The 18,105-nt window shown below is 39.7% G+C and overlaps 3 protein-coding genes across 3 annotated transcripts; 2 read left to right on the top strand and 1 right to left on the bottom strand.

The window, feature by feature from the left end:
* The first annotated feature begins 3 nt into the window (after positions 1–3).
* LOC140773797 (uncharacterized) lies at positions 4–2,078 on the top strand. The gene has a single exon (XM_073116545.1). It carries the CDS (start codon positions 454–456, stop codon positions 1,801–1,803), a length of 1,350 nt encoding a protein of 449 aa, XP_072972646.1. The 5' UTR covers positions 4–453; the 3' UTR covers positions 1,804–2,078.
* Positions 2,079–2,701: 623 nt separating this feature from the next.
* LOC140773454 (70 kDa peptidyl-prolyl isomerase-like) lies at positions 2,702–6,960 on the top strand. Its single transcript, XM_073116017.1, has 13 exons — positions 2,702–3,082; positions 3,208–3,294; positions 4,179–4,439; positions 4,531–4,605; positions 4,691–4,771; positions 4,880–5,074; positions 5,303–5,392; positions 5,496–5,671; positions 5,761–5,886; positions 5,991–6,137; positions 6,242–6,369; positions 6,474–6,596; positions 6,717–6,960. Exons 1-12 carry the CDS (start codon positions 2,896–2,898, stop codon positions 6,577–6,579), a joined length of 1,659 nt encoding a protein of 552 aa, XP_072972118.1. The 5' UTR covers positions 2,702–2,895; the 3' UTR covers positions 6,580–6,596; positions 6,717–6,960.
* Positions 6,961–7,160: 200 nt separating this feature from the next.
* On the bottom strand, positions 7,161–18,094 carry LOC140773453 (uncharacterized). Its single transcript, XM_073116015.1, has 5 exons — positions 17,942–18,094; positions 17,675–17,860; positions 17,409–17,543; positions 8,525–10,549; positions 7,161–8,007 (listed from the first exon to the last, which is right to left on the bottom strand). The coding sequence occupies exons 1-5, from the start codon at positions 17,976–17,978 to the stop codon at positions 7,424–7,426; spliced, it is 2,967 nt and encodes a 988-aa protein (XP_072972116.1). The 5' UTR covers positions 17,979–18,094; the 3' UTR covers positions 7,161–7,423.
* Between the last annotated feature and the right edge of the window lie 11 nt (positions 18,095–18,105).

Here is an 18,105-nt window from a genome sequence, read left to right as displayed (position 1 = left end):
AGTCAAAACTGAGGTTGTAAAGTCTACAAGATGTCAACCGAAGAACCAGCTCTAGATCAAGGAGAAGAATTCGGTTTGAATTCTCAGTGATCTTTAAGAAGTATGCCAACTTATCATTGAATTTTGGCCCATCAATTGCTCCTGTTTCCCCTTGCTTCTAGCTGAGCTGCTGCTTGAAGTACTGATTTTTCTTACATTCTACAGTATGCCAAATACCTTTCACAGCAGCTTTCCTTTCCTTTGTTTGCCTTGCATTTTTCATGAAGAGACCTCGCAAGCTCGAGTCTCCGGCACGGGAGATGATGGTATCAGACACTGATGATTCGTCCAGGGCGATTCCGAATTTCCGCAATAGTATCTTTTAGGGCTGTTCAACATTTCCTATACGAAATGTGTTAATAATACACCCACTCAAATACACCAAACATCTCCATTGCACCCAAAAACCCACCGATGCTCCTCTCCTCTTCCATCCTCCGCCGCCCGCCCTTCTGCCTCCTCCTCCTCCGCTCGATCTCAACCACAAATTCGACTTCACCTTCTTCCAACGACGCCTACTTCGCCGCCGTTCACCACATCGCCTCCATCGTACGACGTGACTTCTACCTCGAGCGCACCCTCAACCGCCTCCGCCTTCCCAGTCCCACACCCGATCTCGTCCTCCGCGTCCTCCGCGCTGCCGCCCCCTCCTCCCCTCTCCACGCTCTCCGCTTCTTCCACTGGCTCCGCTCCTCCTTTCCTTCCTACCGCCCTTCCACCTCTGACTTCGACGCCCTCCTCCTTTCCCTCGCCGCCCGCCGCCACTGGCGCCACCTCTGGTCCCTCTCCGCCGACATGCTCTCCCTCTCACTCCCCCTTCCCCCTTCCACCTTCGCTTCTATCATCCGATCCTACGGAGACGCCGGCCTTCCCGACCTCGCCGTCGAGATCTTCAACCGCCTCCCCCGTTTCCACTGCCCTCAGACCACCGCCGTCTACAACGCCCTCCTCTCCGCCCTCTGCCGCGCCCGCAACTTCCCCGGTGCCTACGCCCTCGTCCGCCGCATGGCCCGGAAGGCCGTTCCCCCCGACCGCGAGACCTTCTCCATCCTCGTTGACGCCTGGTGCGCCGTCGGCAAGCTCCGGGAGGCGCAGGAGTTCCTCGACGAGATGGCGCAGAGGGGGTTCAAGCCCCCCGTCCGGGGCCGCGACCTCCTCATCTCCGGCCTCGTCGGCGCCGGCTACCTCGAGTCCGCGAAGAGCATCGTCCGCCGCATGACCAAGGAAGGGGCCTTGCCGGACGTCGACACCTTCAATTCCCTCCTCGACGCGCTCTGCAAGTCCGGGGACGCCGTGTTCGGCGTCGACCTCCTTGAGGACGCGAGCGACCGGGGGCTCTGCCCGGACATCTCCACCTACAAGATCTTAATCCCGGCGGTGGCGAAGACGGGGAAGATCGAGGAGGCGTTCAGGCTGTACTACGCGGCGGTGGACGACGGGCACCGGCCATTCCCGAGCTTGTACGCGGCGATCGTGAAGGCACTGTGCAAGGCGGGGAGGTTCGCCGACGCGTTCGGGTTCTTCGGCGACGCGAAGGCGAGGGGCCACCCGCCGAACCGGCCTGTATACACGATGCTTGTGAAAATGTGCGTGAGAGGAGGGAGATACGTGGAGGCGGCGAATTACTTGGTGGAGATGACGGAGATGGGGCTGGTGCCGAGGGGCCAGAGCTTCGACATGGTGGTGGAGGGATTGAAGCATTGCGGGAAGCACGACCTCGCCAGGAGGATCGAGCAGTTGGAGCTCTCGCTTAGCCGTCGTTGATGGAAACGAGAAGAAAGAAGTCTCTTTGAGGGGAAGCAATGGAAGAAGCGCAAGCAAATGTCAATCGTCGTTAAACAAAATGAAGAGAGGTTCCAGAGCTTGGAAATACTCAACAAAAGAAAAATATTGATTCCATCTAACTGAATACTGGAGAACTTATTCAGCATCACTACTAACCGGATAAGTTTTCTTTATTAAGAAAGGTCTATACGAAGTGTTGTGGCATTTATCTTTCAATTTCTAAAATTAAGTTAGCCATTTTGCTTTGCAAACACACCTCTAAACATAAATAAAGATTATTTTTTCTCTGTTTCTTCCTCCGCCCAAGTAGAGATCTTGAGCTGTTTAGAGCTTTCGAGCCGACCTAGGAACTCTATTCTCCTGCTTTTTCACTAATTACTTCAAGTTGAACTCCAATCGGACAAGAATTTTCTAGTCTCACTAGCTCGCAAGATATTAGACTCAAGCCAAACATAATGAGCTCAGTGCATTACTTCAAGTGTATAAAAGATAATTAGCAAAACTTGCAATGTACTAAAGGGAGCTTATCAAATATTATTATTAGTTTTCATAATAAAAAACTTGCTAAGGGAATTTCCCTAATAAAAAGAACTCAGAGAAAGAAGGCCATCCATGACTAAGGTTAAATAATTAAATCTAACACTTCAATATTTAACTCAATTAACATTACTCGATGGTACTAAATTATGGCTATATATAACATGTAATAAATCAATTTATCTATTTTGAGTCAGCCAATGGAATAGTGTTTAAATGATGAACGAGGCTCGTTACATTTTCATCTCTCTTAAAATACAAACTTCTTCCTTTTTTTGGGGGGGGTAAGGAGAAGCATCGAATCCCTATCGAATAAGCTTACACGCTGCGTCTAGAAGCATCAGCGCCCCCCCCCCCCCCCCTCTCTCTCTCTCCACTTCCCCTCTTTAGAACTCTCTGGAATCCCCCCAACTCACTCTTCTACCCCTCACTTCGTCTTATCCAATTCATTCTTCGCATCGATCTTTCTCTCTTGCTCTTTGCTCTCGATTCGCTCGCTGATTTATGAGAAAAGAAAATCTGAGTTTTTGAGGCATGGACGACGACTTCGATCTTCCGGCTGGTGAGGATATGATGAACGAGGACATGATGGGTCTCCCGGACGAGAATCCCATCCTTAAGGTCGGGGATGAGAAGGAGATTGGGAAGCAGGGGCTTACGAAGAAGCTCGTCAAGGAAGGGGAAGGCTGGGATACTCCTGAGGTTGGTGACGAGGTCGAAGGTATGGTGGTTTGGGATATGGGTGTTTTTTATTCATGCGAATCAGTTGGTTTTTTTTTTTTTTTTTTTGCTACTTGCTGATGATTTTGGAGGAAAAAAATGTGATCTTTGGGTGTTGGATTGTAGTGCACTATACGGGGACGCTGCTTGATGGGACCAAGTTTGATTCGAGCCGCGATCGGGGGACGCCTTTCAAGTTTAAGCTCGGTCAAGGTAAGGTTTTCATCATTTTTTCTATAAATCCATGAGCTGAGCTGAAACACGTGGTTCGTAGTGCATTTTATTTTCAGAATGGAGTAATGTTGTGGAACTACAGAAATTATAAGCTGCTATCATTTGAATCTGGTTGTTTTGAATTGGTAAAGATGGTTCAGTCGCATTTAATCAACGCAATTAGGTACTGGGGAACGAGAGCAAGTCATGATTCTAGTGGTTATTTGGCCTGGCATTTGATCGCTGCTTCTTAAAGCTTGATACTGTGAACGTCTCGGTTCTTACCATTGTCAGACTCCGTTTTGGATTTATAAAGGATTGAATAGGTTTAAGTGCAGAACAACCTTTTATGTTAAAGCATAATAACAGTTTTGGCTTGCTAATTTTATGACCAAATAGCCAATCCTCTTCAAGTGTCCAAAAGAAGGCTTCTAAAATGTGACGGCCCATGAACGTTGCAGTAGACTCATTCTCTGGAAGCATATATATATATATATATATATATTATATATTAATAGTTTATTTTTGCTTGGAACTTAATAGTTGTGTCATTTTGAGTTATCATCTTTTCGAAAATAATGTACCAGCCAGTGATATGAGCTGTACTTGTATCATCTTGCTATCATGATCTGCCAATTGTCACGGAATGCTTGAGATACGATTTTTCAAGGTTGAGAGTGAAGACCCATACTAATATTCTGTTGTATGTATTGGACTTCCATTGAATGATAAGAGTCATTGTTATCCATAGGCCTCTTTGGCGCAAAGGTGTTTCTTTGTATGCTGCATTTGTTTGCATTAATTATGAAAATAGTGGTTAGGAGAATTTTGATGTCTCTTGGATTGGTTTATTCAGTTGTATTCTTTTATCAACTCTTTTGCAGGACAAGTTATTAAGGGATGGGATCTTGGCATCAAGACGATGAAGAAAGGTGAGAATGCTGTTTTCACTATCCCTCCTGAATTAGCATACGGTGAATCTGGCTCCCCTCCAACCATCCCTCCCAATGCTACCCTCCAATTCGACGTCGAGCTCCTTTCCTGGTCCAGCGTCAAGGACATCTGCAAGGATGGAGGCATATTCAAGAAGATACTAAAAGAAGGGGAGAAGTGGGAGAACCCTAAAGATCTTGATGAAGTGTTTGGTACTAGATCGCAACCTTCAGTGCATGTTATTTGCTGTTGAAATGTCCTTTTTTCTTGAAAGTTAAACAAACAATAACCATTAATCTGCAGTAAAATACGAGGCCCGATTGGAGGATGGAACTGTAGTATCAAAGTCAGAGGGAGTTGAGTTCACAGTCAAAGATGGTGAGATTAATCATTTGTGATATTTTTGCACCTTTTTTGAAGGAATTGCAAACATGCGCTAAGTGGAATAAACCTCTGGAGACAGGATTTTTCTGCCCTGCACTAGCAAAAGCTGTGAAAACTATGAAGAAGGCAGAGAAGGTGCTCCTTACCGTAAAGCCACAGTGTGAGTTTCATTGTTAATTTGTTATATTTTTTAACTGGCCAATAATCCATTAGTTGTGATAATTCTATTACTTTTAGCATCTTCTCATCTTATCCTTTCCTTTGACAGATGGATTTGGTGAGAAAGGCAGGCCAGCCTCTGGCAATGATGGTACGGTGCCACCAAATGCAACACTTCTTGTGGAGCTTGAGTTGTTATATTGGAAGACTGTTACAGAGATAGGAGATGATAAGAAAGTCCTTAAGAAAACTCTCAAGGAAGGAGAGGGATATGAACGTCCAAATGATGGGGCAGTTGTGAAAGGTATTTGTGGAAATGCAGTTTTTTAAACATGTCGTAGATATTGGACTTCATGTAACAAAGTACTCTCATCCATTTCATTTGGCTTTTAGGGAGACGTTCACCTCAATGATATTGAACACAATGTCACCAGATGTTTCATAAATTTGCAGATATTTAAATCAAAATTCATGTGCTGTCCATATTTTTGTTATTAGGTTGATCGCACTGACAGAAAATTGTTGATGGCAGTGAAGTTGATTGGGAAACTGCAAGATGAGACTGTGTTTGTTAAGAAGGGACATGATGATGAGGAGCCATTTGAATTCAAGACTGACGAGGGTGATTATTCTTAGTGTTACTACATTCCCCTTTTTTTTCTCGTCAGTTTTCTTTCGAGCATTATGCATTGAAATGATGAATTATTTTTTCTATGGACAAACAGAACAAGTCATTGACGGTCTCGATCGTGCTGTGATGACCATGAAGAAGGGTGAGGTTGCTCTGGTAACAATTCCACCTGAGCATGCATTTTCTTCCACTGAATCGAAGCAGGATCTTGCTGTGGTTCCACCCAACTCCACTGTAATTTATGAAGTTGAGCTTGTATCCTTTGTGAAGGTATGCCTACCTTCTGTGCTTATCTATTTTACCTGTAATTCATGCGAGCTATCAGGTTCAGTTAATTATTGTCTATAATTATTCTGCAGGAGAAAGAGTCATGGGACTTGAAGAATAATGAAGAGAAGATTGAAGCTGCTGGCAAGAAGAAAGAGGAGGGAAATGTTCTGTTTAAGTTGCACAAATATGCACGAGCTTCCAAGAGATACGAAAAGGTACTAGACATTACTGCATTATATGACTCAAGAGTCTTTGGATACCTCTTTAACTTTCTCTGGATCCTGAATGATTGACCACTGTCCTTTATATTTTTATCCAGGCGGCGAAGTTCATTGAGTATGATAATTCATTTAATGATGAAGAAAAGAAGCAATCAAAAGTGTTGAAGATTACATGCAATCTCAATGATGCAGCCTGTAAGCTGAAACTTAAAGATTATAAACAGGCAGAAAAATTGTGCACGAAGGTACCGAGAGTTTTTCTTCCCTTGCTTATTGTTCATGCATTATAATAGTGATACTCATGCATCTAGTTTATTTGCTGAATGTGTGTTTAATATTAAATTACCAGGTATTGGAGCTTGATAGCAGGAATGTTAAGGCCTTGTATAGGAGGGCTCAAGCTTATATTCAGCTTGCTGATTTGGATTTGGCTGAGCTGGATATAAAGAAAGCCCTCGAGATAGATCCTGATAATAAGTATGTTTATGTTTAAAGTATCAGAGTACTTAAAAGTTTCCAGCTGCTTGTGGATTTCTCTTTTTGGGCCTAGATAAATGGAGACCTTGGTTTTGTGATTCCAGGGACGTGAGGTTGGAATACAAGGCTCTGAAAGAGAAGATAAAGGAACTCAACAAAAAAGATGCCAAGTTCTATGGTAACATGTTTGCAAAGATGAGCAAACCATAGCATTTGGAGGCAAAAATGTAAGCTACACCACATTGAATACTTCCGAACCAGAGCTGGATGCCGGCATAGTAGTATTATTTCGTTTGACTAGGGGATGAATCATGAATGATTCACTCTATTTTGTTGGTTGATTGCAGAAAACTCGAAGCCAATCTGCATTGAAGCAAGAGATTAGCCCATGAGTATTGACAGTGCAGCCTAAGGATTTGAAATATGTTTGGGGTTTACTTGCGCCTGTCTTCCCAGTGAGGCCAATGCGTATGAGTTTATAATGGATACTTTGCTTTATTTTAAGTGTACTTGTCTTTAGCATTATGTTGGTAGTTGTAATACACCATTGAAATATCTGTCTTAATTCCAGTTCGTTGGAGCGAACGTAAATCTTTTGCATCTCATGGACGGGAAAACTTGATATTTCTTTACTTTCCCTCAAGCATTTGAAGGCTAATCAGTCTTAAATCGTACTCATTTGTACACAGCTTCCCTCCACTGTATAGACTGAGACGAGTTGGATGCTCTTATCATGATGCAATGACAAAAGGAAATATTCATCTACTACAGCTTAAGCTCACACCAAAAGAAATCCATCCAAGTATATAAGTAATTACATATCAAAATTTTGAAACAAACAATGTATTCCATCCTAATGCTGGCACAACACAAGATGATTGAAGAAGTATCGAATAACCTAGTTTACTTACAATTAACAGCAGCATAATTACACTTAAATCTACGAAAGTAAAACTGAAGCTTAAGACGCCATAGACTCCAACAGCATTAATGCAAGCTAAAGGGTGCCATGTCTGTCCTGTAAAGGAGCAGCCACCAAGTTCAAAAAATTACTTCAGTTAACGGATGGACAGCACATAAATGGTACCCATGGTTGTTTTGCTTTAGGTTTCCTCTTTATGTTCTTGTTCATTGGCAACCTTGCAGGAGAATCCCATTCTTGGTGATCAGAAGCTTCTTTGGAGGACGAGGAACTTTTTGCACACGAGTCATCCTTCTTAGCCCTTCGTTTCTTGGATGATGTTGTCTGCTCCTCCGCTTTCGCTGTTTCTAGATTTGCCTCAATGCTTGCCTCAGCAAGGAGGGCCTTCAAAGGAACGGCAGCTTTTCCAGAATTCCATCTCGCTACATTAGCCTTGATATCTTCCTCTTTCTTTTTTCCTTCAGATTCATCTTCTGCATTCTGTTCTGCATGAATTTCGTCAGAAATAGTTGTTCTAGTAAAATTTGCCGGGATCACATGAGTTGGTGCTGTAATGACATCACTCTCATCTGCATTGATTTCTTGCAAGCTATCTTCCTCTGCCATATTAGAAATACAAACATCCTTGATGGTATGAGTACTTCCAGGAGCCGGAGTTTGTGTCTCATGACTAGGCAATCCATATGCTGTATGCCTTATGGCTGGGGCATTATCATCTACAGCACAAAAAAAAAATAGATGGTCACTTCGCACAGGTTGATGGACACCAGTCAAAATATCCTTGCCAAACAAACCTTTGAAAGGTTAAATTGCACAAATTTGTTTGATGGCACTCAGATTTCATACAAGTGAATATCTAATACACAGATCATAAAAACAATAAAAATTGAAGATAAGAATTTGAAGGTAGTGCATCAGAGGAACTCAAAGTTTTGGCTCCATTGCATAAAGTGCACTTATATCCTAGCTTCACAAACAAATAGTAAATTCTATAATCGAACAGTGACAAGAAACTAACTTAAATCTAATGTCGAAAGAAGTAAAGGAGAAGACAAACAATGTCTATATTGCATGAGGTATACAAGTTGTCTAAATTGTCAAAATACAGAAGGTCATATTAGAGTATTTAAAAGAACATAAAAGAAAAACTACAATCCAACAGACAAGCAAGTTCGTACTCTGCAGGAAGAGACGTAGACAGAAAAGGAACAAAATAAAAGAACTAATTCTTACCTGAGATGGAGTCCTGTTTTCCTTCAAAGTTGCTTGTATGGGAATTAGAATATGTTGAGTTATCTGTAAGAGCAGGTTGTTGACTGGATACAATATGAAATTGATCCTCTGGCAAATTCTGATGGCAATCACCTGAAGGAATGGCATCAAAGTTGACATCAGTTTTTGCATCATCAAATGCAATGGATTTCGTTATACAAGGCTCTGTGTCCATTAATGATGTGACATGCCCCTCAACACAAAAATCTTGTGTTTTTTGATGGCATAATCCAAGACCATCCTCATTTGATTTTTTCTCACTTGTTACTCCAACATTGCAATTAATCTCAGAACCTAGAACAGCATCAACTGCAGACTCTTTTGAACTGTCCTGGTGATGATTCCTGACAGGCAGATGAGGTCCAGATACATTTTCTGCATAGCCATTCTGTGATTCATATATCCCAAGAGCTGCTTTGGAAAGACTCATTTCAGTGAGATTGTGCTTTATTTCAACTACTTCTTGCATACTGTGACCGTTAAACTCATTGCTATCTGCAGGTTCTCCAGACATTTCGTCAAAAGCTTTACAATGGTTGAATTGATCTGAATGACGTTCAAATATATGCGAGTCTCTGAAGCTTATCTCTGAATACTCTGAGCTTGTGCCTGACTGGGAACTTATCTCTTTACATGCTTCCTGGATAAAGGCATCGTCTGCTTTAACTGTTTCACTGGCATGGCTATCGACATGTTGTGCACCACAATCAATCCTACTAGCTATAGTATCATTCCGCAAGATCAATTCATGTGTTATGTTGGTTTCTTTTTCTTCTGAGGAACCTTCGATTTCAACTTCCTTTAGATGGCCCACTGTAAAACATGTTTCATGTGAACCTGTCAATTGATTATCTTGAGATCTTGATAATTCTGTAGCCATAGCATGAGAATTCTCTAGATTGCTTTCTACCCCATGTAATCCTAGGCCTTTAGAGCTTCCAAATGTTGCTACAGATACTGCTGCTTCATATTCAAAGTTAGCAGAAGGAGTTGTTTCCCCATTATCATGCCCATTTAGAGAATTTGGATCACCATTTGATTCATTATTAGCAGATTCATTAACAGACTTTTCATTGAAAGGATTGACTTCATGAACTGTTTCATCTAAAGAGTTATCACAAGCACTTTCATCTGAATTAACCATTACCAACTCTGACAAAATCAGTTTGGAAATTTTACCCCCTAAATGATATTCTGGTTCATTTTCTGCCTTAACACCAACAGATACAATCGTTGAGTTGAGTTCCATGGAACAGTTATCCTGACATGATCCAACCATCTGCATTGAGCTTTCCCCTAAAAGTGTGCTTGCTTCCATTGGCAAAGCATTAAAGTTCTTGTTGTCTCCTTCACCTTCAGGGTTATCAGGTATGCCATTTTTAATCTCAGGTTTATGAGTATAGACTGAATCTAGGTGCTCAGATGAATCAATTTCCAATGGACATGAATATAAAGCCTTATATAATGCTAGATTTTGAGAGAGAGGACCTTCTACATCAGTTTGTTCATCTTCAACGCATGATAAGGACAAATCAAGACCCTTTGAGTTTGCAGCAATTTCAGCAGGAGAATCTTTCATTTGTGTCTCAGTATGATTTGTGTCATTTATTGGTATACTGACCTCTGGATATTTAGCTAACTTCTCAAGCAGGGGATCTTCAGAAGAGGCACTAGCAGGATCACCAGATATGAATGGCTGTTCTGGCATACAAATGTCATCTGTACTCTCTGCATAAGTTGCAGAAGTTGTACCATCGACAACTATATTGCCGCCACTTGCAATTTGCAGCTTCATATAATCTGTTTCCTCTGAGAGAGCAAGAACTGAGGGTGTTGTGTCTGCATCATCCATATGTGAATTGCTGGGTACCACTGCCGCATGACTTGCTATGTGCATCCAAGTTGTCGGTTGATTCTTGCTGCATTTTAGGTCAGGACCTTGACTTCCATCACCATGAAGCAAAGCACATGGGTCTAGATTATCGTCTGCAGGTAAAAATATTGATAGTCAGGAAAGATAAACTTGAAAAAGCCAGAATAACTGAGAAGATATAAAACTTGTGTGAATATTTTTTTCCGAAACTATCATGAATGCCCAATTCCATAACACAGATCAGAAAGTTTGTATGCTCAGATGGAGTCTGTTAGTTTTTTTTTTTTTTCCAAAAGAGGATTTCTTACCAAGTGTTTCAAAAGAATGAAAGAACAAATAGGGGAACAAATAGTTTCTTTAAAAAAGAGAGCAATAAAAAAAGGTGTCGGTTCAGTTCATTTTAGTTGCTGAAGTTCTTTGCATGCCTGTAATTAGACCCTGACATTCAAGAAAAAGGAACAGAAAGTTAATTAACCAGGACAAAATTCAAAGACAGATCAATAGAGAATTTAGAGAAAACCAATAATTGAATAAGAGAAGACAGAACACTGAGGGGTGTATAACATCATTGATACAAAGCATTTGACGAACTCCAGTTGCAACTTGCAACAAATGCTAGTGTAGTGCAGCAAAATTTGATGGATAATACCACGACTTCACTTAAATTTACGCAAGGATTCCAGACCATAAGAGATGCTTAAAGATTAAACCAGCCAAGCTTGACAAATAACTAATAATTATATGTTCTATCACTGTAAGTGCAAATCTAATGATAAGTTCGTGGGAATATAACATTTTGCAATTCTTGCCTAAAGTGTTGCTGGCCTCTTTCCAAGGGTGTCATTATTCAGCAGTGACAATTGGCACAACAAAACCTTTCATTTCTGGCTTGGGATAAGTTCGAGGTTATTTGCCAATGTTTGAGCCATATGGGTATGAAGACTTTGAGACTATTTTCTAAAAACTTCCACAAAAATCCCTTGTGTGCCTATCAAGAAGAGTTTTAGAGGATATCCAATCAAGTTCGAGGGTAGCTGAACTTTGCTCTCTGGAATACATTCATTAATGGACTCCGCCACGACATCCAAGCCAACGTGAAGGTGGCTCAACCCTGTTCTCTTGTGAATGACTTTCATATGACTCAGGTGATGGAGGAGAAGCTTCGAGCATTGATAACTTGAGGGAGGACAACCTAGATGGCAACAAATGTGCGGGGGGTTCCCTGGCCACCCATGCCCACAACGGAGACATGTGGGCTGGCTGCCACCCATGGCCAGATCTAGTCCTATGATGCCCACAACCCTCCAAGACAGCACAACCTCCTACACGTTGCTTTACAGCAGCGCAAGTCAAGGAACGAAAGGCGAAAGATCTATGATTCCATTGCAATGAAAAGTTTGTTCTAGAAAACAAATGTGCAAGATCTCATCATATTGACGGAGGGACCTGAAGAGGTTGAGGCCAAGGCCTATAAAGGTATAGGACCAGAGGTGGATGGCATCGAAGATATGAAGGTGATCGAGGAGGAGGTCCATGCCGAGATTTTCTTGCATGCTTATTTTGGAACCAAAGAAGCAACTGGTCTGTGTTCTTATTGATAGCGAAAGTTCTCACAATTTTCTCAATAAGAAGATGGTTCAATGGATTGTATTAGAGGTGGAATTGTCCATTAGGTTTGAATGTTCAATGTGGTGATTGGAGATGGCACGACTTTGGAAATGGACAGAGTGTGCCGTGGTATGGTGCTTCGGATCCAAGGATGCTCCTTTATCCTGAACCGACATCCACTAGCCCTTCAAGGTGTGGACATTGTACTTAGCACCTAGTGGCTCTAAAGCTTTAGCAAAGTCTGTTTTGAATTTGAAAATTTGATCATGGACTTCTGAAGTGGTGGCCATGATGTGTATTTGAAGGGGCAATGGCCAGATTCGGGTGCAGCCTTGCATCTTTTGGTCGATTTGCCTAAGGCAGGGTGTAGCATATTCCTCATGCAGCTGGTTGAACCCTCAATGGAGCATGTTGTTGTTGATTTATGTACTAATTTATTTAGTGTTTTGTAGGAATTCAGCGACATATTTAAGGAACCGAAAGGGTTGCCGGCAACAAGGTCGCCGATCACTGCATTGAGATTATGCTCAGTGTGGCACCCTATATGATCATTGAGTTGTCACATGGGTTGGCGGGCGCGGTGCCTACTTCACCAAGTTGGATTTGATGGTCGACTACCATTAGATCTAAGTACACATGTCGAGCATGCACAAGACAATATTATGCACTCGCGATAGACACTGAAATTTTGATGATACCATTCGGTTTCACCAATCCAACGACATTCCAAGGGCCGATAAATAACATATTTAGGCCTCTTATATGTCATTATATAATTGTCTTTTTTATGACATATTTATGTACTATCTGACATGGGAAGACCAATTGTACATCTTTTGGAGGTCCTATAACTACTTTGCTAACACAGCTTGCATGTGAAGATCTTGAAGTGTCTCTGGGACAAGCGGAAAGTGAATTACTTAGGACACATCATTTCAACAGTAGGATTTGAGGTAGATCCAACAAAGGTTACCAATATGGTGTAGTGGCAACTACAGACGAACTCGAAGGAGCGGATGGCTTTCTCATCTTACGACTACTACTGCAGATATATTGAAGACTACAAAAAGATTGCAGCACCACTGATAGCCTTATAAAAGAAGGGATAGATTAAGTGGACAAAAAAGGTACATGAGGCATTCGAAAAGCTAAAGGCAGTTGTGACATCCTCACATATTCTATCGCTGCCCAATTTTTCGAAGAAATTCATGATTGAATGTGAGATTTCGGGAGTCGGGATCGAAGCCATGATCATGCAAGGAGGCTGACATGTGGCCTATCTTAGTAAGACTTTATCACCTAGATCATAATAGCTATCAACCTATGAGCGAAAAATGTTGGTGATTATCTGTGCCATCATGAAGTAGCATCTATATCTCATTGAACACTGCTTCACTATCCGCATCAATCAACGGAGTTTGCTTTACTTCTTGAGTGGATATATACATCAGCCTAGCATAGATATCCAAGTTACGTAAATAAGACCATGAGATGTATACAAAAAGAGCACAAAGAATAATGCCACAGATGCATAATTGCAGTAGTCCAATTTGCCCGAGTTAGCAGCTTACTCAAGATTGAGTGGGATGAACGACTAGTGGGTGAGGTGACTTAGATGACTGAGTCAGATTTAATGGCTAGGTCCCTTAAGTTCTTACCTTGAGTTCAAGGTGGACGAAAGCATGGTAGATTGTTATTGCGGGCCAATTTCAAATTCTAGCAAGCCTGAGTCTATGGGTCTATTGAGTCGAGTCCTTTTCTTATATTCAAGGTTTGAAAAATCAGGATTGGAATAGAGATTGACCTCTGATAAAAATTATACGTATCGGTTAGATCGACTGCTCAGATTGGATTAAACTATTTTTTAATTACATAAAATTTTAAATATTATTTTAAAATGCAGGAAAAATCCTTTTGTTTTAAATGAAAAAATAAATAATAATAATAATAATTACTCACATATGAGACCTAAAAACTAAAAAAAGTACTAACTCAAAATTGGTGCAATGAAAAAGGAGAGAGAGAGTGTGTGTGGAAGAAATGAAAAGAAAAAGATTCTATCGCAATAAAGGAGGGAGAAGAAAAAACATGTAATGAAAAAAATACAAGAAGGCCATCCAATATAAATGTTTCATTAAATGTGATAACACATTAAATCATCTAACATATTTGATGCACCTAAGCACTTAATTATTTTAATAGAAATTAATTTGGTGCTTTCAATGATGTCCTCTATTCCATGTGTTTCATAGTCTGGGTGTTAGGAAAAGGTGAACTATGACTACAAATGATCCTGAATCGTGTCTTTTCTAAAAAAATTTCATAAGATTGATTTGAAAATAAGAGCTTTTTGAGTGAGGGACAGCGAATTTCACCACACCCTTTCAGGGTGATTCTCTTGAGTGATCCACTTTTCGATTACTTTAGCTATGGGACGGCTAAAAAAATATTTTTCCCTAGCTATGTGCTTTTGATTGGATTTTATCATCATATTCTTATAACCTTATTGGATTTCACTGCTACATCTTGTGATTTGGTTGCATTTTTTTTTATGTTATGAGTAGGCAGATTTTAGTGTTTTTAAGTTCTAACACTTTTCACCGGATTCCATGGTTTACATCTTTTGGTTGTATTGAATTTGAATTTGATTTATACATCTTACGACCCATAGATTTTGCTGCACTTGCTAGATTTCATTGATCTACCTTATGGTTTGACCTTTTTGTAATATTATCAAAATTTATTGCTATATCATGTGTTTCAGAATTCCTTCAAATGGATTTGGATTTTGGATTTTGCATTATCCATGAGTTTTGATTGCATGACTTTCTCTGATTATTGGATTTCTATGACATCTGCTTTCATCGGATTGTTCGAATTCTTCTTAACGGCTATTTGATCATGAAATTTTATTTGACGACTTCTTATATCTAGTTATGTTGAGATCTTCAAAATAGGAAATTTGTTAAATCTGAAATTTGATGACTTCTTCGAATCTGATATTTAATGGCTGAATTTGTGAAATTTTGAATTTTGAAATATGAAAACTGGAATTGTTTAATTGTTGGAAATTTCTGAAAATTAATAGATTGAAAAATCTAAGATTTATGAAAAAACTGAAATCTATTTTCAAATCTGAATTTGTAAATTGATGGAATCTCTAAGAGTTGTTTACTGAATATCTTAATTTCGAAACTTCTAGAAATCTCAAATCTAGATTGAAAATATCAAAATTCCAAAAATATTAAGAAAAATTTACATCTAACACCTTACATTTTAACGAAATTATGGTTTACATCCAACATTTTCACTATTTGCAAATCGAGCCCTATAATTTAATGAAGGTGTGAAAAAAATATATTGTCGTTCAGATCCGTTAGTTAAACTTAACCAAATCTCCAGGTTAAGTTAAATATACTAGAAGAATTACAAAAACACTCTTAGCTAAATTATATTTACCCAACATATACTAAGAATATTTTAGTCATTTTCTTAAAAAAATTAATTTGTTAAAAAATTCTTATCTGTGCAAACAATGTTAGTTCAAATCTAATCTAAAGTATTTTTTGTATATATTTATGAAATCAAAAGACTCGATTTGCAAATAGTAAAAATATAGAGTTTAAACCACTATTTTGTTAAAATACAGGGTGTTATATGCAAATTTCCCAAAATTTAAAAATATAGAAACTAAACTTGTATTTGAAATCTGAATTTCTGAATTCCACAAAACTGAAAACTAAAAAAATAGAAAATACCAAAATGATTTAGTTTTATGATGGTTTGAGATGAAAAATTGTTTTTGAGTCACATTGCATGCATGTCTATTTTAATCACTGTACTTCCCCTAGATATGCTATATATTATTTTCTGGGAAATGGTTAGTTATGTTTCAAGTCTGATGGACTTTAAGGGAGATCAAGTTCTGATTGATCCAATTTGAGCGAATCCTTAGTTTTTTCTCCCAATGGATTAAGAGGTTTTTCACATAAAATAAATAATGGTAGTGTGTTTGTCATGGTTTTATTTTTCTTACTTTTACTCAACTTTTTTCTTCCTACTTGTTTTTCGGTTTTCAAAATACAATTCTTAATCGGTTTTAGACTTTAAATGATTCGATTTACTAAACCTAACTGGTTTTGGTTTTTATCTGTGAGTTCGACTTTGAGTTTAACTTTAAATATCTATTTGAACCTAGTCAAATAAGGAATCCTATCTCCTCCAAAATTTTAATTTCTAACAATTATAATTCTACAAAAATTTTGATATTCTAATTTCTTATAATGGTGCAAGTATATCTTTGTTTTTCTGGTACCAAATCTATGGTGTTGTAACACGGTTGTTGATGATGATTAGATAAATTTAACCACCCATCATTCCAGCCAAGCAAGCTTCAAGCATCTCTTTCCACAAATCCACTTGTCAAGGAATTTGGCATTAACAGTAAGGAGGAAAAAGAAATACCAAGCTGAGATCCACTCATAATTCTTTCTGTGATTTTTTAAGAGCATATATTAATTTCAGGCAAAGGAACCCCAAAATGCGAAGAGGTCCAACAGTTCTAAATTCTAATTAAGTTGTCAACACCAAACATGGTTACTAGTTCAAGGAAATGTTACACAACATAAATAAATATATAGGCAGGTAACATACCTGTATATATCCCTGCAAATTCATTATCAAAAGACAAGGCATAAAAAAATATGTGGACATGCATGCACATCATGCAGTTGGAATAATTAAATTTGTCTGACAAGATATACATGCCAATATGCGATGTGGTCACCAAGTGGTAGCAGGCTACTTCAAAATAAACCCCAAAAAGGAATTATAATGGACATCATCCATTACACTTTATTGTAACACCTTCACAGACCCACAATGAGCTACATCTAGAAAATAAATCAACAATAAAAAGTATGCAAGAAGTCGAGATGCAAACTACATAGAAACTAACTGCAGAGAACACACTAAGTTATCTTAATGTGCTCTGTCCACCCATTGAAGCAGGTCATTCAATAGGGGTCTCTGACTTAATCCAACAATGCCTACCCATTTTGACGTTTAACATAAGTTAACTAAAGCAAATCATCCTCTATCCTCTTATGTCTCACAGGATTTAAAAAAATAATCAGAGAATTATGCCAGTATTTCTAATTTACAAAAGATGAACTATTAGATCAAATCCAAGCATGCATTACAGAGTCCCAGCCATTCTTACTCACTCAAACAAAATTTAGGCAGTCACAGAAGCGTTTAGTTTATCTATCTTTTTATCTAAGATTGCACAATTTTGACGGATAAAATGGACAGCAACAAATTATATTTCCATTTCTTATAAGAGAGAAAATAAAATACACATACCAGTGTTATTTCCCAAGTTTTCATCTTTCTCCAACATTCCACCATCTCTCCCAGATGCAACAAAACTTAATTCGACATTGCCCCCATTCTGTTTGATTTCCTCCCCGCCTCCTCCTTCCACCATCAATCCATCACCTACCAACCAACATCGGAGAATCAATCAAACCGATCGAAGAGCTCACCAACATTACACCCGAACCACAAAAAAAAAAAAAAAAAAAAAAAAAAAAAAAACCAAACTAAAGCATAACCTAAGCGCTCCTTACCTCCCTTCTTGTTCTTCTCGTCGTCCGAGGCTTCCTCATCCGAACCCTTCCTCCCACTTCCTGACGCCATTGCTATCTTCCCGCAGTTCTTCCGGTGAGCCCTCCTCTGCTTCGCGCTCGGGTGCGGGTTCGAGTAGGCCCACCCGCACGCGTGGCACACGAGCACTCCTCCATTTCCCTCACCACCTTCAACCCAAGAAGCTCACAAGCCATTAGTCCCGTAACGGAGAACAAAATAGAACCCACCCTATAAGGGAAGAAAACAACCTGAGGAACAAACTCGGCGCTTCTCCTCGCTCTCCATCTCAAGAAGTCGGCAATGGCGGAGAGATAGCAGACGAGAAGCCAAAGAGCTTGTGCTATCTGGAGTTGAAACAAGATTAAAGAGGGGGAGAGAGAGAGAGAGTGTGTGTGTGTGTGTGTTGAGGCGT

Source organism: Typha angustifolia, chromosome 13 (assembly GCF_048772165.1).
Source record: "Typha angustifolia cultivar Huaian chromosome 13, ASM4877216v1, whole genome shotgun sequence".
Taxonomy (NCBI): Eukaryota; Viridiplantae; Streptophyta; class Magnoliopsida; order Poales; family Typhaceae; genus Typha; species Typha angustifolia.
The sequence above is the reverse complement of the archived record's forward strand: the minus strand, read 5'-3'. Positions and strand labels throughout refer to the sequence as shown.